General features: G+C 36.9%; 3 protein-coding genes across 5 annotated transcripts; 2 read left to right on the top strand and 1 right to left on the bottom strand.

Annotated features, from left to right (window-relative positions):
- Positions 1–91: 91 nt before the first annotated feature.
- On the top strand, positions 92–18160 carry gjc2 (gap junction protein gamma 2). 3 transcript variants are annotated; one of them, XM_008434305.3, is made up of 3 exons: positions 92–446; positions 11730–12993; positions 17167–18160. In XM_008434305.3, the coding sequence occupies exons 2-3, from the start codon at positions 11758–11760 to the stop codon at positions 17167–17169; spliced, it is 1239 nt and encodes a 412-aa protein (XP_008432527.1). In that variant the 5' UTR covers positions 92–446; positions 11730–11757; the 3' UTR covers positions 17170–18160. The 3 variants fall into 3 exon arrangements, with proteins under 3 accessions (XP_008432527.1, XP_008432525.1, XP_008432526.1); XM_008434303.3 differs by lacking the exon at positions 17167–18160 and having other exon boundaries at positions 11730–16233; XM_008434304.3 differs by lacking the exons at positions 92–446; positions 17167–18160 and adding an exon at positions 6119–8498 and having other exon boundaries at positions 11730–16233.
- A 73-nt stretch (positions 18161–18233) lies between these two features.
- On the top strand, positions 18234–20988 carry iba57 (iron-sulfur cluster assembly factor IBA57). Its single transcript, XM_008434301.2, has 3 exons — positions 18234–18714; positions 19884–20233; positions 20355–20988. The coding sequence occupies exons 1-3, from the start codon at positions 18356–18358 to the stop codon at positions 20744–20746; spliced, it is 1101 nt and encodes a 366-aa protein (XP_008432523.2). The 5' UTR covers positions 18234–18355; the 3' UTR covers positions 20747–20988.
- jmjd4 (jumonji domain containing 4) lies at positions 20987–24781 on the bottom strand. Its single transcript, XM_081598314.1, has 6 exons — positions 24087–24781; positions 23823–23988; positions 23213–23338; positions 22841–23108; positions 21552–21698; positions 20987–21462 (listed from the first exon to the last, which is right to left on the bottom strand). Exons 1-6 carry the CDS (start codon positions 24337–24339, stop codon positions 21127–21129), a joined length of 1296 nt encoding a protein of 431 aa, XP_081454440.1. The 5' UTR covers positions 24340–24781; the 3' UTR covers positions 20987–21126.
- Positions 24782–24883: the final 102 nt, after the last annotated feature.

Genomic DNA, 24883 nt, shown 5'->3' with positions numbered 1-24883 from the left:
TATGAAATATGTAATAATATAATTTTATTTAAATGGTTGATCCCACAGTAGTTTTGCCATACAGTATGTTCTATGCTGTTTTTTTTTTTGCCACAGTGAAGAGAATACATTTTATATCAGTAGCTGATACCTTAACTCTATGACACTTTATTTCTGGGTGAATGAATGTGGTTGTAACGGTTGTGATGGTGCCATCAATAAATAAACAGTTTTTCAGTCACGGTCATGTAGCCGGATGAGCTGCAGAACAATGGGCCTTTTGGTGGCATGCTGGTCTTCTGAGAGATCTGCCTGTACTGGGTGGAGAGGGGTTTTGATGAAAAATAACCCATTGTCGTTCTCATCCTGCAACTGAGCCAGTACACTGAAACGATTCCTTTGGATGTCAGCAAGGATATTCATCCATTAAGTGTAGAAAGAGGTTAATTTTTTCCACATGTGGACAGGTAGGTAACCTCTTATTGTCCTCCCTCTTACCTCTCCCACACACACCTTCTGTTCCTCCTGCCCCTCTTCCCGTCTTAAGATGTAGGTTATTTCGATCTAATAATCTAAAACAAAAGGTTGAATTTGAACCAGTACTCGTGTTTCACTGCATACACAAGTTGATGCAATAAGTTTAAATAACAGAAAATCAAGGCAGCAACAACGAAGAAACCACAAACAGCAACATGATTTATGCAGCATTATTTTGAGATTGTTGGATAGTGGTTTGAAAGCAATTTGAAATCATTTAAACAATGTGTGTCTAGAACAGATTAACTGTGTGATCCCCACTTCTGTGAGTGCAGTGGAGAGACAAAATAAGTTTTTGAGTATAAATACGAGTACTTTGTTTGGTTTTTGCATAGTTTCTCGAGATGACTTTGATTGATAGTTGATGCTGTACTAATGATTGGATTGACCAAAATTATGGCAAACTGGGATGTATCATCTAAATCTGCAGTGACCAGATCACCAAATGCTTAGAAATACCTCAACCTTGAACTCTTATTGTTTGCTGATATTTATTTTGAAGGCCACAGCAACAACGCTGTTATCATTTCACCTTGTCAGTAGCAAAGTCTGGATAGGCCATTCACCTGTTTGTGATAGTGCCTGAGATTATCAAACGTTTCAAAATGGATGTAAAACGAATTGAAAAAAGACATGACTGCCATCTAGTGGGCATTTTTTAGGATCAAGCTAATGAATGGAGTCCTCTATAGAGTTGAGTTTTTTTGTTGTCGTTATAGTTACTGTATTTGTGAATAAGCAAGAGCTTCTGTGTTGCATCTCTGACTCTACTACCAATGATTCTAACCAGGTCTGTTGTTCCTTCAGCTGCTACTTTTTAGAATGACTGAACAGTTAAGAGGGTGATGTTAAAGTTTAAATTTTTGTAGTTTTGTGACCTAAGGTATCTGATTTTTTTTACTTGGATCAGTGTTGATTTTTGCTGCCATGCAGTTTGAGTAAATATCTTGGAAAAAACTTGCACATGCAGCATATTTCCCTTTCTTATTTGCAGTAAACATTAAGTTCAGACAGACTAGATGGAGAGAGTATTTATAAACAGTAACTTTCAAGTGTTGCCATGGATTAAAAATTACCTCTTGAGTGTTTCATGATGAGAAAAGCAGGGCAAGGCAAAAAAAAAAAAAAAAAAAAGAATAGAAACAGCAGGACATCTGTTAATTCCCCAAAACAGATATTTCCATCTTTAGTAAACTTTTTTTCTCCACCTCTATGAATTAGCCAATAGAAACAGAGACAGGTATCAACAATAAAACATTTCTCCCTGGTAGGTACAATTTAAACCCAGCACAGGACATCTTGGAGCAGGGTTGTGTAGTGAGTGTGTTTTATTTTTTTAGGTAAAGTGTACCACTAGCAAACTTGGTGTTATTATAAGTTGGGCCAGGTGTCAGAAGATATAAGTAAGTCTCCGTGAGAGGCGGTACTTGAGAAAAAAAAAAAAAAAGCAAAGATTCACTGATTGAATTGTTGGTCGATAGCCAGCATATATTTGAATTTGTGCAACAAACATTGAAAGAAAAGAAAAAAAACATATAAAACCTGAATGGCCATTCAGTTTGATAAATATTTACACAGAGCATCATTCAATAAATCGATAGAAATCCAAGTGCTCAGATGAAAACATAAAATCTAAATAAATAATATAAATTGTATTAAATATTTTAATACAGACTTATGGTTGACATTGATCATTTATATGTTTTAGAAATGGAATCTTAACAACTACAGGTGTGCTGTATTTTGTTAGTGAACACACTTAAGCGTGTAAGACAATGGATGGAGGCAAAGAATCATTAGGGCCAAGAAAACATACAGCGTATAAGTCAGAGAAAAAAGTTGTAGATAATTTTAAAGGAAACAAAACAATTTACCATGTTGGAGCAACTCTTGGAGTGTGGTTGTGCAGTGTAAAAACAAAACAAAACAAACTTTCAACTTTGGGGAAAGTTGGGGAAACTTATAGATTCAGGGTTTTTGTTGTTGTTGTTGTTGATTGAATGAAGGAAATCACAAACGCTACTTAAAATGTGTTGTACTTTAATTCCCTAAGAGTACCCACACTGAACACCAGTGCCATCGAGCCTCCCCTTTGTGAATGTGTTGTGCTTTAAATCGTTCACAAACAGATGTCCTGTGCTGGGTTTAAATTGTCCCTACCAGAGAAGTGTTTTATTGCTGATACCTGTCTCTGTTTCTATTGGCTAATTCATAGAGGCGGTGGGAAAAAAGTTTACCAAAGATGGAAATGTTTATTTTTATATATTAACATGTGTGAAAGGAATGCTTATGTATGCACTTATGTATTTTTAGATTAACAGGTGTGGGGTGGGGTGGAAATTAATGATTAGGGTCATAAATCACTCTATCGATTAAATTTTGTCATAAGGGTGTCCATATGTCTCTCTGTTATGAGTTTGCTGCAGACTACATTGCCATCTGGTGGCTAGACAAGTTTAGTAGATGTGCAACTCACCTGCAAAATGGTTCAGTTATTGCTGCCTTACATCAGAAAAGGTCCCAAGTTCTTCTCTTGGGGATGGTGAGTGTGGAGTTCCTCTTCTATGAATTACTGGGTTTTCTCCAGAAACTCTATTTTGCTCCTACCGTCAGTCATTTTAAATTGCATATTGAGATAATTAGTGGTTTGAAATTGTCCTAAGGTATGAGTGTGTGTGCTCATGTCTGTTTGTCGTGTAATAGGTGGGAGACCTGTCCAGGGTATCAAACATTGATCACTCCAGTTAGTCGGTTTTCATTAATCAGAATGAGGGAGTAAATTTGGACAGATAAAAGTATTTCTAGCTTAAAGGTTTTGTGGGATTATTATGGAATCACACAAAGTATTTTATTTTTTAATGTGCTACACATTTCCTGACCACATTCTCTAATGTTATTCTCTTTATGGCAATCACAAATCCTTGACCTTGAAGGTTAATATATGAAACTGATTACCTTCTGTTACGTCCTTTTTAATAAAAAGCTAATGAACAACACATCACTTAGTGTATGCAGAGTTGTGGTCCAAGCTTTTTGCACCAGAGTGCATCAAACACAAAGGCTATACTGCAGCAATCTGAGGAAATCCTGTGGCGTTGCTAGCAGTGTTATCAGTGTCTGGAGTTCACTGAGTTATAGAGGAAGGCAACAGCACTGAGAAGGAGCCGCAATAATGCATCACTGATAGTTGGAATGACCCTGACTAGGTCTGCTGTGCCTTTAGTCTTGCCTCAACTCCATCACTGACATGGTCAGTTAAGACAAGATGATGCTAAAGATTAAAGCTCTGCAATTCTGCAAACAACGCTTTGATGTTTTGATCACTACTATTATATTTTATATGTTGGACTCTGATTCCTTAAAGGAAAATCTCTGCAGCATGTGTACAAATTACCTAAAAATGTTTCAATCATATTTTTTTCCCCTAAAAACATTAAATACTGCTAAAAATGCTGAATCATGTAGTATTTTCTAATTGACATAATTTTGTCATTATTTAGCAATTTTATTTCTCTTCAGATGTCATTAAATAGTAAAATATATATATATATATATATTTCAACTGCTTTCTGACTGCTCTTTAATTTCCACTCATAGCGAGTTGCTTCATTGAAACGTGGGAGGCCCAGGCTGAGGAAAGTTGTTGACATCCTCCTCAAGGCTTTTCATCTTAGTTGTTTCAGCGTTGTCCAGCCTTAGCAAAACTGGCACGGGACGCACTCGACCCCAGGGTAGGAGATGCTCGGCTGAGAAACCAGGAGAAAAAAAAAAAGTGAACAAATGCGATGGGACTGCCACCACTCACAGGCTGCCTGTGGGATAGTCCCTCACAGCCTGGTGAGGGTGCTTTAATGATAGCGTTGGGAGAGGATGAGAGAGGAGGAGTCCAAGCACTAAGCTGAATATTTCTTTCATTTTCTTATTTATTTATTTGTTTATTTATTTATTTATTTTTATTTATTTTTTCACTTTGGTGTCTTGTGTCACTCTTTTCTGTGAGGGGTAGAGGAAGAGGACGATAAAGGGGGCCATCCAAATCACAGACGAGAGCTTGATTTGTTACATAAACATGGACCTTCACTGCCCCCAGTCTGCTCACATCAAATTTGTTCTGTAAATATATGTGGATGAAACTCTTGGTATGACATTGGTGGTGGCCAAGGAGAGTTGTCGAGATGTTCACTCCCACTCCCCAGTGCTGCATCACTTCACCTCACAGCTCACAGAAACCTCTCAAGGCAAATCTGCTTGTAAATAAAACCATGACTTTTTTCTTCTTAAATTATTTTCATCATCTCTTAAAACAATAAAAAATATATTTAATATATATAAATATATATATATATATATATATATATATATGTGTTGTTAGTAAATTATTAAAAGCAACTCTAACCTTATGAATATTTACAACATTTTTGGGCTATCACGTAATAAGAGTCCTTGTAACAGGAGCAATGTCAAATAATGTCTTGCAGGGGAACTCTGTTATATTTTCCTGGCTATGGGCTGTCCAATCAATATTTATCAGCTCCAACAACCGTTTCCCAAAGCTAAAACAGCCTGACTCGTTCGAGGACAAAGGGACAGATCTTCCTTTTTTTAAGTTAAACAGTTTCTGGGCTGGTGTTGTGCTTTGACGTGTGTTTCAAATATTATAAGACACTTCCAGGAAAACAAAATGCTAGTTTCCTAATTACCTAATTTCAGATTTCAGATTATTATCACAACATGTACGTAGCTAAAGCTACAGAGAAGATTTTACAGGCTCTCAAAATAAAAATAGTTTTGACCTTACAAAAAACACAAAATAATGCTAAAGAATATGCCCGTGTAAATGGACAGCTTGTTTGAAAATGAATATTATATTTTTCATAACTATCCTACAGTGTTTAAATCCCTACTCTGCTTGCTTCAAGGCAATCTGAAGCAGAAAAAATATTAATTTATCTTATGGGATTTGACAATATTTGGCCTCTCTACTTGCAAAATTCCCCCGATTTTTTTTGTCTTTTATAAATCCACTTTGAATTCAGGCAAGATCTTTCCAAAACCTTATTTTTTTTACTGTGAATTGTTTTGCTGATTTTGATGCATGGCTGATCTAACTATGATGATAAAAAAGTAAAAATCTTTCTTTATGTTCTGCTTTCTGACAAAAGTGACTTGTATTTGGAATTTTTTTTATTTATTTCATCCACTGTTACAAAAAAATCTCAGTTACACATGAACAAAATTAAATCCGAGACATGGTGCTACCAGCACCCTATTTGATTGTGGATGTGCTTGCCTCTTGGTGATATGCAGCATTTTTTGAGCTTTACTTATCTTTTGAAAATGTGGCCCCGGCTATAGCATATCCTTTGGCAGATTTTAGACACGCCTGGATATTTTCTTTTCACATTGTAAGCACATTTCGTTTTATTTAGACAGATAGAAGCACCAACCTTTCGGAGTCCAGTCTTGGAATTTTCTTTAAAGGCAGGCAACATAAGTTGGGTCATTCAGCTGTTTAAAAAGCAACTTTAGCCTCTAAAACAGTGTGCACAAACGTACAGCCGATGCATAAAAATTTTATTTGTTATTTTAATTATGTGGCAACTCAAAAGCAAAATGATCAACATATGGTTGCGGTCGGATGCATTGCTTGTCCATCACATTTCAGATGCTGTGAAATGGCGCAGAAATTATAGCAAAACATGATTTAACTTGACATGTTGATGTGGTAACTGAGTGTTACCACATCAACATTAACAACATTAAAAAGAAAAACTAAATTTCCATTTCTTCACTAAATAAACCATCTGCTTTTTGTAGGTTATTTTTGAAAGATGCCGAATGTGTTGCAACTAAAAAACACGTGCCTGTTGTTCCCTAGGGCTTATCACATGTCAAAACTCCAAATGCTGCGGTCAATCCAACAGCCTTTCTCTTTCTCATTTTCTTGCTGCATCAGTTCTCTTAGATGAAGAGTCTTGCCTCTGAGGTGAGGCCCCAGGTCAAGGGGTTCTTGCAGGCTCTGGGGTTCTATTTAGACCAATATTCACTCAAACAAGTGATTTAGAGGGAAATATTTATAATAATACTTGCAAGTGCTGCTTCCTTTCTGTTCTTGTGCTAAATGGTAAATGGCTGTGTGATTTGGACGCCAGCCAATTTGTCAAGTTGTAACCAATAGGGAAAGGCATCTGCAGTAGAGACCATTCAACCCAAAAGGCACTGAGACGCTTTGAGAAGATGTAAGACGTAAAACATTGAGGGATTTGAGAAATTTGCATGAAAATGTCAAAGGTTGCACAGTACATGAAGATAGAACAGAAGCGCCCCATGCTCAACAGAAATGAATTCATTTGACTTTTATCTTTGTTATCCGCATTATCTTCTCCTTTACATTGGAGATTGTGGCTGGATGGGACAAAATGTATAAAAAGTTCAAGATTCATGATTACTTTTACAAGGCACTGTAACAAATTTTGTTACTGTTGAAGCTACAATCTTATTAATGTAAGCAAGGTAGAATTGTTGAGCATTACTCTTTGCTTTATAACCATATAAATATCACAGCAAAAGATTACCAATGGCCATGTAAAATAAACACTGTAAAACAATCAGTGACAATAACCAGGCTTGTGTCATTAATGCAAACCAGACACCAAGCCATTTATCTGTCCTCTGTTCAAAAATAATTTCTCGTTCCAAATTCTGACAGCAAGTTCTGGCAAACAGAATAAAGTCAGGGAGGAATTACTTTCCAGTTTTAATTTTCCATGAATCACACCCCAGTCTCCTCCCCCCTTCCGTTCTTTGTTGTGTCGTTACTGACTAAAAGAAACAACTGACTATCTGTGTGTGAGAGCATTTGATAAAGAAACTCCACCACGTATGTGAGAAAAACTCAAATATATTTAATAATGTTAGCCATTGGGTTGCAGCAGAGCAAGGTGACAGCTAAAAGTTTAAACCCAAAGTTGGAAAGGACATGTTGCGGGAATACAGAGCGTGATCTGTTCGGTTTTCTGTTATCTGGCTATCTGCCGGGATGAAAGATCTAAATATTATGACACTTGACATGACTGAACGTACCTGCTGGTTACGTTCTAGCTGATCTGCACCAAGGCAAGGTGGCTTATGTCTTGGTGACACTTCTGTCCTAAAAGTCCCTGTCTTTGTCTCCCTAAAGTTGTTTCTTCATAACTGTCACCCTGTGTAAACTCTTATGTAATCGACAAACAATAAAGACGTTGCAAATCCGCAACTGTGGTAGCCGACTGTGAAACCCTACGTGACTGAATCGGAAAGAAATCGATGTAAACATATCGCAGGACCCATTTGTGAAGTCTTAAAATTGCATATCCATTTACTCAGTGAGCTATTGCCGTGTATACATCTTTGGAGGCATGATAACATAAAACCAAGACACAGATGGAAAAACAGAAGCACAGAGAGCAAGACAAAGTAAGAGAAAAAGCGAGAGAGGGAGACTCATCATCTGTTGCAAATAGGGTGAAGGGATGGTGGTGGGGAAAGGGGCGTTAGACTGTGTTGCGAATAACACGTTCCCTCAACTGGGTGTTCGTTTCAATCTGCAGTACAATATCCTCAAGTCTGAACCCTTGGATGAGGGTCATTTGCCAGAGGAGGATTTTTTTCTTTTTTTTTTTTTTGCGTCTCAGTTTTTTTTTATACTTCCTTCTTGGGCAGAAGACTGGTGTAATAGAAACCAGACACAAGCCAGCATGTGAGGCTTCCATCCACTATAGCGAGACCTCATTTCTTTGCAGACTAGGCTAACAGGACAAGAAGGAAATTCTCAACGAGGAAATTAAGCCTCCACTTTAGTTTTTAGTTTACTGGATGTTAATATGAGGGAAAAAAACAAGCTTAGGGATGGAATTGTCCCATAATGAGTCAGGCTGTGCAGAAATAACTAGGGAGGACAAGTGAGGACTCCAGAATGGGAAATTCATGTGCAAATTTTTCAGGTGAGTTAATTCTGTTAAATTTTGTTTCCCAAAATGCATTCTGTGAAATTCTACTGGTAACTCTTTGCTCATGCTTTTTATTGATATGAATATATAGTATGTTTTATTATATATGTATTTCTTGAAGGTCCAGATTTAAAAATCTAAATTTGAATACTTGTTTATTTAAATATCATCATTTGATTCAAAACTATTAATAATGCTGATCTTTTTTCCTACTTTTTCAATATACATATATTTTTATACACTTTATGTATTGATACAGTTTTTGATATAATGTAATGTAATGCTTAGAATAAAAAGAAAAAAGAAATTAAACTATTTTGGTAATATATCAACAAATCTATAAGAAATAAATAAAACAAACTTTGATCTCAGTTTGAATTTTACAAAAAGCTGAAATTTATATACAGTGAATAAAAGTTTTGTATGCATTTTCTGTGTGTCTTTTTCAGTGGATTTTCTTCTTGTTAGTTTCAAAGCCTTACATTTTTGCTCAACCATGCAAACTATTTTGACTGAACTTTTGTTTTTGGGTTTGATCTAAGAGTGGAAAGAAATAGTGTGCAACAAAAATCCGTCTTATATAAATGTACTGTAGTTGGCCAAAATGCAATTTTATATCAGTGTTTAATGATTTGTTGCTTAAATAAATTTTCAAAATCAACATAATGTAGGATCATAACAATACAAAAAAATAAAAGAATGAAATGAGAGGAAAAAATGTGTACAAAAAAGCATGACTCATAATTAATTTGATTTAAAAAAAAAGATGAATGTGTGTTAATGTTGATGGTAAAGATGAAGTGGGTTGCGGTGTATTATTTATTTACTTTTCTTAGCATGTTGATTATTAATATTTTGAGTTTGTTTTTTCTTGACTTTGAATTTTTTTTCCTCAATATGGGCACATCAATATCTATAGAGCAAGTAAACACAGCTTTTCCTTTCAAATACCAGAGTTTTTTTTTGTTTGTTTTTTTGTTCGGTTGTTTTTTTTTTTTTGTTAATAATTAGTACAGTTTAAATTTGCAACAAATCATACTTGCAGGCAATTTTTTATTTATATTTTGCCTGCAAAATATAAATTTAAAAAAAAAAAATTTATTATCCCACAGTGGGGAAGTTTTGGTGCAACAGCAGCAAAGTGACAGGCTATCAAAGCAAGTAGGTTTGTAAATGTAATAAATGAAACAAAAGATATGTGTTTATTGAAAGAACAAATAGACACTGAGAAAGTAGTGGAAAGCCGGCTTGCAACAAGACTTCTCTGTTGTTGACACCATAACCGTTCTTGCCCAGGTCTCTCTTGAAAAATAGAGTTTTAATCTCAATGAGACAATAAAGATTACAAACAAACAATAAGGTACATTTAAATATAAGTAACTGAACTGAACACGGCTGTTGTAGTGCCATTCTGGAGCAGACATTTTCAACTCGTCATATTTTCAACTCTCTCCTGCACCGGGAGTCCTGGTGGAAGAGGGGAGACTTTCTAGGGTAACAAGCCTCTACTGTTCTCTCAGATGGTTGGGTGGTTGGCATATCACACAAGGCAGTACAGTATCAGAGTCGTGAGATCAACATACAGACTGTAGTTCTGTAGAGTGAATGAAAGTGCTAAGCTGTCTCCTCTTCACAGCTCTGATTGCCTCACAGTATCAGCAGTGATGTTGGCCGTGAGGAGCGTATGACCCTGTGCAGTCTTATGTCATCCTCTTCTTTTTTTTTTTTGCTTTTTGCTCTGGTGCCTAACTATCAGGATGTTGTGCTAAAGCACTCTGACAAGATCAAACTTTAAACAGTGAATGGTCTTTTCACCAATCCACATGGTTGCAATTTTATTTCCAGCCTTTTGTGCAGCTGTAGGGGTGTGGTGATCATGGGTCAGATTCATTTCTGACAATGACTACTAATTGTAGTGCCTGATGAAGGACTTTGTCTTTTAATCTATTCTCCTCGATTTTGTGCAATTTTCTTCAGTTTTAACAGGCATTCACTTGAAAGCAGTCCTATCTAGAACAGAATCCCACTGTGGTGAAAATCTTTGTATCCCATATGTTTGACATTCTGTTTGGATTGTGATCAAAATAAGATCAAGAAACAATAGAAATTGTTTGTAATGTATTGACTGATTGGTATTGTGTGTGTGTGTGGTTTTTTTTTTTCTTTTACAGGTATTTCGTTAGAGCAAAGAGACACTAATGAAAAACTGAATGACACAAAAAAATCAAAATAAAAAGGAAAGGGGTAAATTTGTGTCAGATTTTATATGTTCCTTCCTATAAAGGGTCTGGAATACAAAATGAATAAATACATAGCTTTCTTTTTCATTTTATGAGATTACCATGTATATTTCATCATTTAGGTGTCAACAAATGTTTGACTGTAATCCTTTTAAACTTCAAGAGTAAGATTAAGGGCTCTGGGTTGGTTTGCCCCCTTGTCTGGATTGGTTTCCCCCCTTGTCAAATCACACCCATTATTTCATACCTAAAATTGCCATTCATACCATTCTTACTTCTCTTTTGTACCTACAGATAAACCTTTTCATGGTTTTACGTAAGCCGTTGAATATAATTTTACTTTTCAGTCTAGTTAAGTCATTTCATAAATTAAGGTGATAAATGTTCACAGGGCTGCTCAAATCTCAGTGTTATTTTGGTTCAATAGTAAACTATAATATATTTTTGTAATATGTTTTTAAACCATTTATTTTGGTTATAATTTCCTTTTGACCTTTTTTTTGAAATCTTTTGAAATCAGAAAAGTTTGACAAACTAAATAACTCTGATAGACATTGAATTTATTGGATTCGTTTAACAACATTTCTTTACAGGAAACTACCAGGATAATTTAAAAAAATTATTGAAATAAATTCAAAGTTGGGATGAAATGTTCCCCTGATGGGTATATTTTAATACATGTTACAAAGTGGTTTGAATGATCGCTTCAGGTTGTTATTCCACTTTAGAATATAATTAAAAGACCCTAAAACAACATAAATAAAATCAGCCTAATCTTTGATTTGTTGTATTATGTGGCGGTATGATTTCTTAGTTTGTTTTAAATTTTTTTCATAGGGTTTTAGTTGAAGAAACAATCACCAAGAGTCACAACAAACATAAGTTTCTGCTCCAGAAATTAAACTGTGGTTTGGCACCAGAAATCATGAGTTCAATGTCTATCAGTATGTTGGTATTATATCTAATTTTGTCTTTTGTTTTGCAGATTGTAGTTAAAAGCTTGTAGGAGCAACATGAGCTGGAGTTTTCTCACCCGCCTTCTGGAAGAGATTCACAATCACTCCACATTTGTGGGGAAAGTGTGGCTCACTGTGCTCATCATCTTTCGCATCGTACTGACAGCTGTTGGAGGTGAATCCATCTACTCTGATGAACAAACCAAATTCACCTGCAACACCAAGCAGCCAGGCTGTGACAATGTATGCTACGACGCCTTTGCCCCCCTCTCGCATGTTCGTTTCTGGGTCTTTCAGATAATCATGATTTCCACTCCCTCCATCATGTACATGGGTTATGCCATTCACAAGATAGCTCGATCTTCTGAGGATGATCGCAGGAAGCACCAAAGACTCCGCAAGAGGCCGCCTCCTCACACAAGATGGAGAGAAAGTCAGCCTCTTGAGGGCGTCCTGGAGGAGGAGGAAGATGATGACGCTGAACCAATGATCTACGAGGATGCACTGGATGTCCAGGAGACCAAGGTAGATCCTGTGAGCAGCATTGGCAAAGACCCACCAAAACATGATGGCCGCAGAAAAATCATGCAACAAGGCCTGATGAGAATCTATGTTCTCCAGCTCATGTCACGAGCTATTTTTGAAATTGCTTTCCTAGCTGGACAATATCTACTGTATGGATTTCGAGTTAGTCCCTCTTACGTGTGCAACAGGGTACCTTGTCCACACAGAGTGGACTGTTTTATTTCCAGACCTACAGAGAAAACAATCTTCCTCCTTATTATGTATGTGGTGAGCTGTCTCTGTCTTGTGCTAAATGTGTGCGAAATGCTTCACTTGGGAATTGGCACGTTTCGGGACACTCTTCACATGAAGAAGAACCGCGGCCGACGTTCCACATCCTATGGTTACCCGTTTTCACGCAACATCACATCCTCCCCTCCTGGGTACAATCTTGTGATGAAAACAGACAAACCCAGCAGGATCCCCAACAGCCTCATCCCCCATGAGCAGAACATGGCCAACGTAGCCCAGGAGCAGCAATGTACTAGCCCAGACGAGAACATCCCCTCCGACCTTGCAAGCCTGCATCGACACCTGAGGGTCGCTCAGGAGCAATTGGATATGGCCTTTCAAACCTATCAGACCAAAAACACCCAGCAGACCTCCAGAACAAGCAGCCCTGTTTCCGGGGGCACCGTGGCAGAACAAAATCGATGCAATACAGTCCAAGAGAAGCAAGGAGCGAGGTCAAGATCAGCCACGGACAAGGCAGCAACCATCGTGAAAAATGTAAAGACCTCTGTATGGATATAGAGATTCATCTATTCTAGGAAACTGACGTTAAAATGAAAGTATCCAGAATTCGAGACCTGTAAAGGATGAAGAGAGTTATTTATGGACAGCAACAACCTAGATTTGAATCACACTAAGTCTAAGTCTAGTTTTGGATAGAAATAAAAAAAGAACACATAGACTTCAAAGTCAATATCATAAATCTTTACTGTAGTAGTAGATGTTGGTTATGGATAATATGTACCTGCTTAGTTTAGCATCTTTAATTCCAGCTACATTTCATTGCAAACTTTTATTCTAACGTATCATCACAGGAAACTGAAAGGGATGCACTTGGAGCAACTGAGTTTTGCAATTAGCAATTGTGGTGGAAAATGGAATTGAAGCACTTGAATTGCACTATGAATCTTTTTTTTTTTACATAGACTATTATTTATAGAAAGATGCATGTTTTACATTTAGATGAATATTTTTGGATGATAAGCAATTTAAATAGAACTATTTTAATAACAGCAAAGAAGAAGTAAGGACATTTCTGGGAAACATTTGCACAGTTTGGTGATCTTCAGACTCAAGAGTGTGCAAAGCCCTAATCTGTGTGTCATAATAAAAAAAAAGCTTTGTATTGTCATAAAAAACGTAGTGAATAAATACAAACTGTAACAATTCTCTCTACTAAGGAGTAATATCTTTTGAGTAGACTATCCACTACTTAAAGTTGTAAACTTGAGCGAGTTCAGACTATAGTAGAAATCCTGTTCCCGTTTTGCCATTTAGAAAACTCATCCTAAATTCAGATTGATTCAAATGGTCATTTTTTCTCTGTTACTAAAATAAATTCATAACAGGGAATACTTCCTTCACTATGTTCAAATCTCAAAGTGCCTCAAACTCCTAAAGACTGTTTTAGCATTCTCTTCATGGTTAAATTAAATCATTTGAAATTTCAGATCTTCTTGCTGTGCAGCAGATCTTTGATTCAGTGACTTATTGCCCAAATAATGGTGTGTCCCTTGGAACACAAGTTTTCTACGCTAAACTTAGAAACTTTGACAACAGCTATGCAGTGACAATGCTGTTCAAGTAAAAACTAAAAAAGTCCAAGCTTAGACATCTTAGAAAACTTTAATAAAGTAATTTAGCTGAAAATAATGATATCACATAATCGTATAAAAACAGTTTTCCATAACTGGCGAAGCATTGGACCCATGTTAATTCAACATAGTAACTCAAATAACTTCTGAGCTTCTTATCGCAAGCAATAAATCTAGCAAGAATGACACTTCATACTGACAACTTCAAATTATGACATCTTATTTCACATATAATTACTTTGATTTACTCACCTAAGGTTAATAATGTCTGCAGTCCAAAAGACCTCTTTCTGTGTGTGGTCAGTGGGACTTCAAAAAGAGGAGGTTTTTATCCATTCTTCAGAGAATTAAGTAGTGTAAAATTATGATGATTTCCCTTTTTATACAAGATAAATAAAGGGATTGAAATATTGGGTGTGTAGAATTATTTCTTTTTCCTTTTTTTTTTAAGCATCTGTGATCTACGAATGATGCGTCTTGGAATTCCATTTGCTTACACATGTACAAACCTTAAATGTTGCACATCAACAACTATGTTACAAGTACTGAGACTAAAAAATGTGTGTCCCTTCACAAATAAATAAAATAACTTGAGAGGCAAGCAATTAGGCCTTATAGCCATAGCGTTGTAATTTATATTAATAGGACTATAGGTCACAGTACACTTGTAAAAAAAAACGCAGCAATATGTCTTATTTCTAAAGGATGATCTGAGTTTTAAAAGATTGTTTTAGTGCTGTGTAAAAGTATTCAGACCATTTGAACAGTTTCACGTTTTGTCACATTATTCAACCACAAACCTCAGTGTACAGGATCAAGATTTATTTTATTTGAACACATGGATATGCTAAGATTGCTCAAGCTCAGCTCAGTCTTGAATTGAGAGTCTGTAGATGGGAATTCTTATGTTGTGTTTTCTGCAACAGCTTTCTATATGCCACTCTTCCAGTTTTGTGGAATGAACAAATAATAGTAAATATGTTAGATTTTCAGCTGAGTGGTAGCCTGTGCAACTCTTCCATATGATGGACCTCTTGAGTGCCAAGTCTCTATTTAATGCCTGACCTGTCAGTTTAGTTGGACAACTGTGTCTTTCAGAACTGCACTTATCCCATATTGCTTTCATTTTCAGATGATAGATTGAGTTTTGGCTTCTGAGAAGTTCAAATCTTAACTAAAATCATATTACAAAAAGTTGAACTCTATTTACTAATTAGGCAAATTTTGAAGGCAAAGAGTTGTACTTGATTTTATTTAGCGCTGTTGGATTAAAGTTGGCTGAATCCAAATGCACACCACATTTCTTTAATTATTATTTTGATGAAATGTTCAGACCTATGTATTCTTTTTGATACACTTGACAGTTACAGGTTTCTTTATGTCTTTAACATAACATCAAATAAATGAAAGACATTGATGATTTGTGATTAATGTGATAAAGTGTGAGACGGCTGAATGGGTGTGAAAAATGTTCAAAGGCACTGCAAATGAAATGCTATCAAATGTAACAGAAGAGAAAACACACTTCAATCAAAATGTAGTGGATGTTAAAGCAGCAAAATGGAAATACAACATAAAACAGGTTTGCCAAAACTGTTTCAGAGAAGCTATTACTTTGGTAAATGTAACTGTTATTAGTATTTCTGCATACAGTCTTCATTTGTTTACATTAAACAAACAATCTAGCTAACAAAAACTGTGCAAAGTTAGGAGGAACTTCAAAAGGCTGCTGTGAACATAATTATACTCTTGTTCAAACAACAGGTATCCCGACAAATTTCAAATTACATTTATTTTAGAATTAAAACTTAAGAGCCACAGCCAAAGTGCAAAGTTTTTCACAACAAAAAAATGGATAGGCTATACCCTGTATTGCTAAGGAAAGACTTAGCTCAGTTTGCAGGCTTCTTTGACTAAGTGATGTATTGATTTTTAAACTTGGCCCTGGTTTTACTTTGTTGTGGCTAAATGCTCGCTGAAAGTACTGATGTCATTAATCTAATCATACAGGCTAGCAAGTCTAGTGGAATTAAAAAACTAAGATTCCCCTACTACAATCATGATGATTCATTCCATTGTTAATTTGACATTTATGTTTCATTGTTGAGCAAAATAAAACTAATCTGTTAGAGCAAAAAAAAAAGTAGCAAATAAAGTATCTTCAATAACCTGATTTGACAGTCTGGAAACCCTTAAGCTAAAACCCTTTTGAAACAACTTTTAATTCAGTTCTTGTCTTCTGTCTGCATGGTTGTACACATACATAAGACAAATCAAATTACTGTGAATTGATCTATAGTTTGTAGACAGAATAACAGTCGTCAATACTAGAAGAAAACATGAATCAACAGTGCTATTACTAAACATGCGCATTTCTCTTTCATTTTTTTTCTTAAAAGACTAGAATGAAACATGCCAAGAACCTCTTCAGCTTTTGAGTTTTTACTGTTTGTGGTCTATGAGTGACAACAATCTGTGTTCTCTATATAAGGAGTAAGGTTTCATGACAGAAACAACACATCTCTGAAAGAAAGCTACATAAACAGTGAAATGTGGTAGTTACAGCATCATGATCTGGGGTTACTTTTATTCAGATGGGACCAAATTTTTTCTCAAGGTGGAGGGAATCGTGAACATGTTACTATAAATATCAGAGAGTTTTGACAAAAAGCTTTATAAGGGACAGGGATAAATATTGCCAAGTCGAAATGTGAATTGCTTGCAGACTAAATCCAAGAAGACTTGACATCAGAACAGAATCAAAACCAGTACAAAAAAAGTACAGCAGGTAAAAGAAAGTATTAAACAATTCAACCTGTTATTAGTACAAATATTTCTATTATTTCCATTGACATGAGATTAACACCTATGAACACTCAAATAAGCCACACATGCAGAAATAAATTCAAACAATTTAGTCCACAAATGAATGCTACGTGTTTGGCCTATGAAAAGATATTCATTGCCACAGTATTGGTAGGATTGGTAAAACCAAGGATGCATTCACACAAAACTTTGTTTTAAATCATTATTATTGCATTGATTCTATGCATTTCTAAACTTCTGAATGTTCCAGTGATCATCGTTGGTGCCACAATCTGGACATGGAAAGGAAGAAGATGTATTCTGGAAGTGGGAAGGAACCATAACCTGGGAATGTGAAAGACATCATTTCACCATAAACGAGCCACAGTCACTCCCCTATAAAGATTTCTGAAAAGTGATGCTTTCAGGTGGGAACATCATGATGTGGGCAATATTATAAAATATGGACCAGGATATTTTTGGTAAGACTCTGAAGATGTAAAGCATAGAGTGAATTACCAAGTAGGAAAATATTTCCAAAGACACAGACAAATAATCTCTTTATTGGTGTGTTCATTATGCTCTGTGTCATTCCAACATTTTTATGGTAACTTTATTTGTGGACAAGTCTGTTTTGATTTCTTTACATGTGTGAATTGTTGGGGTTATTACTGGTGTGAATTTCACATCAATAGAAGCTTTAGAAAAATATTTTCACTACAATGTTCAATATCTAATTTACCCACTGTCTAAATGTATAGGTTATAATCTCCATACAAATTATGGCTTTTGCTAAAAAATAAAAATAAAAAAATAAAAAAGGAGGGCAAGCAAAGTAATTGTGAGACACAAACATGTTTTTGGAGCCTTTTTTATACTTCACCCATTAACAGATTTGTTTGCTTTTAAGTTGAATTGTACAGCATAAATACAATAAAGATGAAAAGGTTATGAAATTATTTATCATGGTGTCATTTTTGAATCCCAAAAATGTGGCATTTTATGTTTAGTTTATCATCTCCATTCTCTAGTTGTCTCAAATGTCTCTCTTCGATAGCAGGTTGCCTGCCTAGTAAAAGCAACATTCCACCTTCATCCAGTCTTCCTTGCTCCCCTATTTTGAACAGTATTTAAATTCTGCACGTTTTCACACACACTGGACTAAATATCAGTGTGCTTTAATTTAAAAACTACAACTAACTGAAAAACAGTTCAAGAAAGAAAAACTTTATTGTTTCTGATTATATGAGCCAAATAAGCTGGATCACAAAAGAGAACCACAATTCCCGTTAGTACTGAAAAAAAAAAAAAAAAACACTGATCTCGTGCTGCGCTATTTTGGAGCAATGCATTTTGGGACACCAAGATGGCGTCTTCTGTGTTGCAGTAAGATGTTGTGTTCTCAGTGATGCTGATTGATTACGTTATAATTATAAGAGTTTAATAACTATTACACTGCTATGTCACCATTTAATATGGTCCGTTTTAATTTTATCCGGGGAGCGTTCACTAGTCTCTGTGTTAAAATCGGAAAACACAGCGGTTTGTCCGAGACGCTTCTCTGGGGAGCTGCAACTTCAGTAAGGATCCGGGTCCGAAGCTACACTCAAGAGTCCGGTAAAGATGGCCACGGCCAGTTTATTTGTTACCAGCTTCCGCATAGGACCCTGTTGAAGATTCAAGGACCGGACACAAGCCCGTTTCTCCAGGGGATTATAACCAATGACATGAGGCTACTAGAGGAGCCTGGGTGCACTGCCATGTATTCACACATGCTGAATGTGCAGGGACGAACCCTGTATGACATCTTGTTGTACAGGTGAGAAAGCTTTTCTCACATTTGCTCAATATTTATTATTTGCTCACCTTTAACCAACTATAAAGTGACACATCTTTGCTGACAGTTCTGAAGCTTGTCGTAAGTGAGAGAAAGAGCCATGTATAGAAAGTCAAAAACATGCAAACAAGGTCTTGCAAAAGTAAACACTCCGGGTAGATGCTGAAATGTTTCACCATTCTTCTTTCCAAAGAAGCTCAAGCTCAGTCAGACTTGACAAAGAGCGTCTTAACATCTCATTCTTAACTGAATATAGGTCAGACTGATCCATTTTAACACTTCATATGCTTTCATTTAAACTATTCCACTGCAGCTTTGCCTGCATTTATGTGAACATTTTTCAAAACTGTTAGCCCTTCTATTAACAAATGCTTCACTTTCTGTTGATCTATGGCTTAACGGTTTAAGAGATATAAATACTTTGATACAACAAAATAGAACACATACAGTCTAAATTTAAAATCAGAATCATTGAGAATTTTCCAATTTTAACCTAGAAGTTATTTAAAATCTTTTCTCGCTATTCTCTATTGTCTTCAGTCACAGACACACAGGTTGAACCATAGCTGACACTAGATAAGGCACAGGGTGCAACCCTGCACAAGTTATCAGTTGGACACAGAAACACGAGGCGGGAAAAAAAACAAAAAAACTTGCACACCAAATAGACATTTCACACAGGCATAGCTAGACTATGCAAACAGCATTCAATCTATTTGGCCTGGTTAGCTTGTTTCCACTAATGCCTGTCATGCACACAGCTTATACAGCCAGGTTATCATTCATTGATCTAAAAATAATCAACATGGGATGTTAAGTTCTCCATCATAGAATATTTTATAGTATATCAACCAAACGGTGATCCAAACACAGCAGCAAATCTTCATCAGAATGACTGAACAAGAAAAGAATCAATTCGGGACCTTCAAATGGTTGTATATAGATATACTTGCAAAGCCAAAACTGGTGAGTGGAGTTTAGTGTTACAGGAAATGAGGGAGACTCGAGGTCCAATTAGCATAAAAATAACTATTTTTTAAAGGGAATCCCATAACTGTCACAATTTTCAGATCCTCATGCAGGCCAGTTGGCATATAATTTATGATTGTTGCATTATAAAGCCTGTACATACTTGCTGTATTTTCCCCCAGTTTGAAAGAAGCAGAAGGAGGACATTGTGTTTTCTTGGAGTGTGACAGCACAGTTGAGAACTCAATCCTGAAACACTTGAAGGTGTACAAGATCCGTAGGAAAGTGAGCATCAGCCTCTGTCCGGAGCTGTCTGTGTGGGCAGTACTTTCACAGCAATGCAACCCAGAACAAGAGGCCAGGAAACCGGAGCTGTCTGCCCCTGAAAAAGCTGTGGTATGGGAGGCTGATCCCCGAGCTGCGCGGATGGGATGGAGACTGGTGTTGCAAAATCAGTTTAACCCCTTGGAAATCATTGCATCTTGTCAAAAAGGAGACACAGTGGATTACCACAAACATCGCTACTCAATAGGTACGATCAACAACTAAGAAGATAGTTTTTGTCAAATGATAATAATAAACAGTTTGAGTGGTCTTAGTGTATGCCCTTGATAATCTGTGACAACTTTTTTTTTTTCTCTGCTTCCATGCAGGACTTCCTGAGGGAGCAGACGATCTTCCCCCTGGAGTCGCACTCCCACTGGAGTCTAACCTCGTCTACATGCAGGGTATCAGCTTCAGCAAGGGTTGCTACATCGGTCAGGAGCTCACGGCCAGGACTCATCACACTGGGGTGATTCGGAAACGCCTCATGCCAGTGCGCTTCTCGTCTCCGGTCCAACAACTCGAGGAAGGAACCGCACTCCAGACGCAGTCGGGCAAGCCAGCTGGTAAACACCGATCGGGCGTCGGGGAGCTGGGCCTCAGCCTAATCCGCACTGCTCACGCCAAAGAAGTGTTGACGCTGAAGTCTTCCGACGACACCTTAGTGACACTTGAAGTCTCCGTGCCAGACTGGTGGCCTAAAGACGTGAAAATTAACTGAAGAGGAGGTCGTTTTGTTGCTCCTTGAAATGTGACGTGGATCGCGTTTGACAGATTTATGACCGACAAAACCCTCAAGTAGTTTGTTACACTGCCTTTGCTTTAAACATGTTTTGTCTGAACCAAAACCTGCTTATTTATCTCAAATATATTCTTTATCATTTATAGAATTGTATATCTAAAAGATGATGCCGTATTGGCGCCTACTAAAAAAACCTGAAAATAAAAGCAACACAAACACTATTATTTCTGCTTTTTATATTTCAGTGCAAAAACAAAATTCAGACAGACAAAAGCATGACTTTAGACAGCAACGAACGTCACTGCTTTATGACAACATTTTTCATACTTTATGTGGCACTTGTTTAGATGTTGGGCACATTATTCCTGATAAAGGAGATGCTGCCCTCTAGTGGACTGTATAGTGTCTCTGATCTGCTGTAACAGGGTTTCAGGTTGCAAAGTCGAGGTTGAATGATCAAGCCGCTTAAAGTCCTCGTTGCACAGTAGGCATTCAATAATGTGGGCCACTCTCTGTAGGTCGAAGGCAGCGTGGTAAGGTCCAAGAGCGGTGAGGGTCTCTGAGAGATGCCGGGAGTAATCAGAGGAATCGCCAGAGGAGCACGCATTCAGAAAGGCCATCCGATTTTCAGCAACAATTTTCAGAAAGGAAGCAAATTCACTGTAGTCAATGCCAGAGCAGGCTTTCATAATGACCTGAAGGAAACATCAAGGATAATCACTGCCACATTTTAAGTATTTCTTGCATATTTCCAAATGATTGAATAACCTCATGCACACAGTACCTGGCAATGCTGATGCCATGAATCCATTGTGTTTCTCCACTCCTCTATCTCTTTCTGAACAGAAGACAGCTCATTCTGTAGGAACTGCCACATGATGTCAATATTGCAGCCATTAAGCCAATTATGATTAATGGAGATGGTGTCCTCCTATTAAAGAAAATAACACATATAAACAAAAACTAAATTGTATACTTTGTTTCATGTTTGATGTCATAAAATAAGTCAATTTATTTCTGTAATTTGGTTCAAGATGTGAAACTAAGATTCTTAGTGAAATATTACCAGTGTATTATTCACTTTTTGAAGAAACATGCTCCTAAAGTTAAAAATATGAATTTACACCAAAATCTGCAAGTAGTGCGATTTATTTTGGTAAAGAAGAGAATTGCATTTTATCTGGTGTTCAGATAATAATTATATTCATTATATAATTATATAATGAATATAATTCTTCACTCTGCCTCTAGTGTCTGGAGGCAGAGTGAAGAATAGCAGAATTCAAGTTGGTTCAGATCCAATGTCACACTTCTACAGTCACTGATGATTTGGGGAGCCATGTGGTCTGCTGGTGTCAGTCTACTGGCTTCTATCAATTCAAATGCCAGCGTGGGAATATACCAGGATATCTTGGAGCTCTCTTGACAAGCTTTACATACAGTAGATGCATATTTGTACATTCATGGGTGTGTTAGCTAGACACCTGGCCAAAAGTATCAATACCTGGTTAATGACACTGCTTCACTGGTCAGAACACTGGCCAGACCTCAACCCTTCAAAGAATCTAAACAGTATTGTCAAGAGGAAGAAAATGATGAAAGGCAGCATAACAAGCAACTCAGATGAGTCAAAGGAAACTATTTAAAGCAACCCATGCTTCCTTTAACGCCTCAGTAGAGTCGCATGCAGAGCTGCATTGGTGCAATTACGCAAAAAGGGGCAGAAATGTATGACTGTCATGAGCCGATCACTTTCACTTTTGAATGAAACTACTCTTTAAATATATATATATATATATATATTTTTTTAAAGGTTTTATCGGCTCTAGTGGCCTTTATTTGATAGTTAAGAGGAAAGTGGGTAATGAGAGAAGGGGAAGACATGCGGCAAAGGTCGCCAGGCCGGGAATCGAACCTGCGACAGCCACGTCGAGGACTGAGGCCTCCATATGTGGACTGTGCTTAACCCCTGCGCCACCACAGCACACCACTTTGAATATATTCTAACTGTATTCTAATTAACCCAGATGCATCTTTATACAAATAATGTATATATTTTCTTTCACTTCTCACCAGATTATACACTTGGTGGTGCCAGCCACTTGGCACAAAAATAATTTCGCCAGCCTCTTGAATAATTTCAAGAGGTTGGCAAGCTTCTTCAAACTGTGGGAAAAGGCCTCTGTCTTGCAGTTCAGCTGAAGTAACATCATAAGGGAGGTTTCCATGGGTGTCTCGGAGAAAGTCCTCCTGACCCGGAGGATACAGCAGCCACTTTTTCCTGCCACAGATATTTGCAGACCAACTGTACGAGCGGAACACATCAGCATGGAACGGGGTCCTGGAGACAACAAGTACAATGGAGTTTTCTCCAAAAGAAGGAAAAAAGTAACCCCTGTGCTATGATGTCAATATATTTTGGATCATACATTAAGATTTTTATACCATGAGCCTTTTGGTCCCATGTAGACAAACCGGTAGTCATCCACTTCAAGTGAGTCCCAGTATTCATTAAGCCAATCAGAAGAAAAGAAGACTGGTGTAGTGTAAACATTATGCTCTGGAAAATCCCTGTAGAATAACATAAATATGAAAGTTGTTAGTGAACAGAATTAGCAAGCTAACTTGGAGTAGGTGTGGGACAGTATGAGATTTTCAAATTAAGTTAAAAAATAAAACAGCACAGCTTCATTTTATATTTACTCAAAAATATAACAAGACATTGCTATTATTTCAAGTAGAGAAACAAAAACTAGTGCTACTGTAATAGATTTATTATTTTCATTTTGATGCACTTGACAGCTAAATTAAGCAGTAACTTAATATAGCTACTTGACAGCTTAGCAGTAGCTATAATATTGCAGTTTAAATAATTTCAGACAAAAAATAAAATAAAAAAAAGCATAATTGCTATCTCATCCACTTTCTTCATTTTTCAAAATGGCTATGACTTATTGTGGAAGTTTTAATCAGATGCAATCTTGTTTCGTACCTTACACATGCAATACATGCATATATACAAGACACATTATATTCTTCTGAATAATCCTTGTACCTTGACATATGCCAATCTTTAAGATAGAGGCATCCTTTGGGTGATGAGTGCCCATTCTGGATGTACTCCTTCCAGTAATGTATAAATTCCTTCAGTGGCATTACTTGTTTGGGGTTGGCATTGTATTCCTTCGCATTGCAGTTTGCAACTGGGACAGGAGTCTCATCTATATAAAAAAAAGGGCAAGAAAATACAATAATAATAGTCAGTTAATATGACGATATCGGTTGCAGCTGTGGATGAATAAATAGGCTCGTTATTTACCAAACTCTTGCAGCAGTTTCTGAAAATTAGGTTTGCCCTCTTCTGTCACCCACTGTTTTCTACATTTCCAGTCTTCTGTGAATCTTCTTGAGAACATGCACGGGTGGTTAGGCAGCAAGTACTTCCTGAAAAACTTAGAGTAGCTCAGCTCTTTGTCAATGTAGTCAACAAAATGCGAAGACCAAAACTGCTCATATGACTGTCGCGGCATTTTGACAAGGCTGCTGCAGTTGTGATACGCGTCTCTGTCCATGGTGGTAAACAAGAACCCGGCTAACAGGCTACCAAGCTTAGCCAACTGCTACACCGACAAGCGCGTGAACAAATTAGAATACGTCCGCCATCTGTTTTATTGGAAATTTAAATACATTTTAACGGGTTTTGTATCTCTTTTTTTCACTACGACAACAGGTCGCCATATGACTAATATTTCTTAACGACGCAAACATAACACCGACACCTTTTCTGCTTATGTCAGTAACATTGACATTTAGTTTCTTTATCGCTAATGCTGTCGTCACTCCGATGTATCCATTAAAATGACCGTCGTAGTCATTACCCGTTCTTGAACCCCCTACCACAAAAATAGTGACATTTAACTGTATAGTGCGGACCTAGGCATAGAACAAACGCCGTATGTGAGTGCATGACCTCACGTTAACGGTACCGCCACGTTGTGGGTGGCATGTAGGAAAATCAGCGTGACTCTAGCATTTGCATTCTATTTTATTTAATATTTTATGGAAATGTTGTATTTAATATAAACAAATAACATCATGCAAACTGCTAATCCCCTT

Source organism: Poecilia reticulata, chromosome 17, assembly GCF_904066995.2.
Source record: "Poecilia reticulata chromosome 17, P_reticulata-male-v2, whole genome shotgun sequence".
NCBI lineage: Eukaryota > Metazoa > Chordata > Actinopteri > Cyprinodontiformes > Poeciliidae > Poecilia > Poecilia reticulata.
This window is presented reverse-complemented; position numbering and strand designations above follow the sequence as displayed.

Bases quoted from the DNA above. Each gene is read 5' to 3' on its own strand.
- gjc2 (XM_008434303.3), top strand. From the start codon at position 11,758: ATGAGCTGGAGTTTTCTCACCCGCCTTCTGGAAGAGATTCACAATCAC.
- iba57 (XM_008434301.2), top strand. From the start codon at position 18,356: ATGTCACCATTTAATATGGTCCGTTTTAATTTTATCCGGGGAGCGTTC. The intron at 18,715-19,883 runs GTGAGAAAGCTT...ATTTTCCCCCAG, and splicing joins TATGACATCTTGTTGTACAG to TTTGAAAGAAGCAGAAGGAG. The intron at 20,234-20,354 runs GTACGATCAACA...GCTTCCATGCAG, and splicing joins CAAACATCGCTACTCAATAG to GACTTCCTGAGGGAGCAGAC.
- jmjd4 (XM_081598314.1), bottom strand. From the start codon at position 24,339: ATGGACAGAGACGCGTATCACAACTGCAGCAGCCTTGTCAAAATGCCG. The intron at 23,989-24,086 runs GTAAATAACGAG...TTTTTTATATAG, and splicing joins GAAACTGCTGCAAGAGTTTG to ATGAGACTCCTGTCCCAGTT. The intron at 23,109-23,212 runs GTATAAAAATCT...TGTTGTCTCCAG, and splicing joins ATGGGACCAAAAGGCTCATG to GACCCCGTTCCATGCTGATG.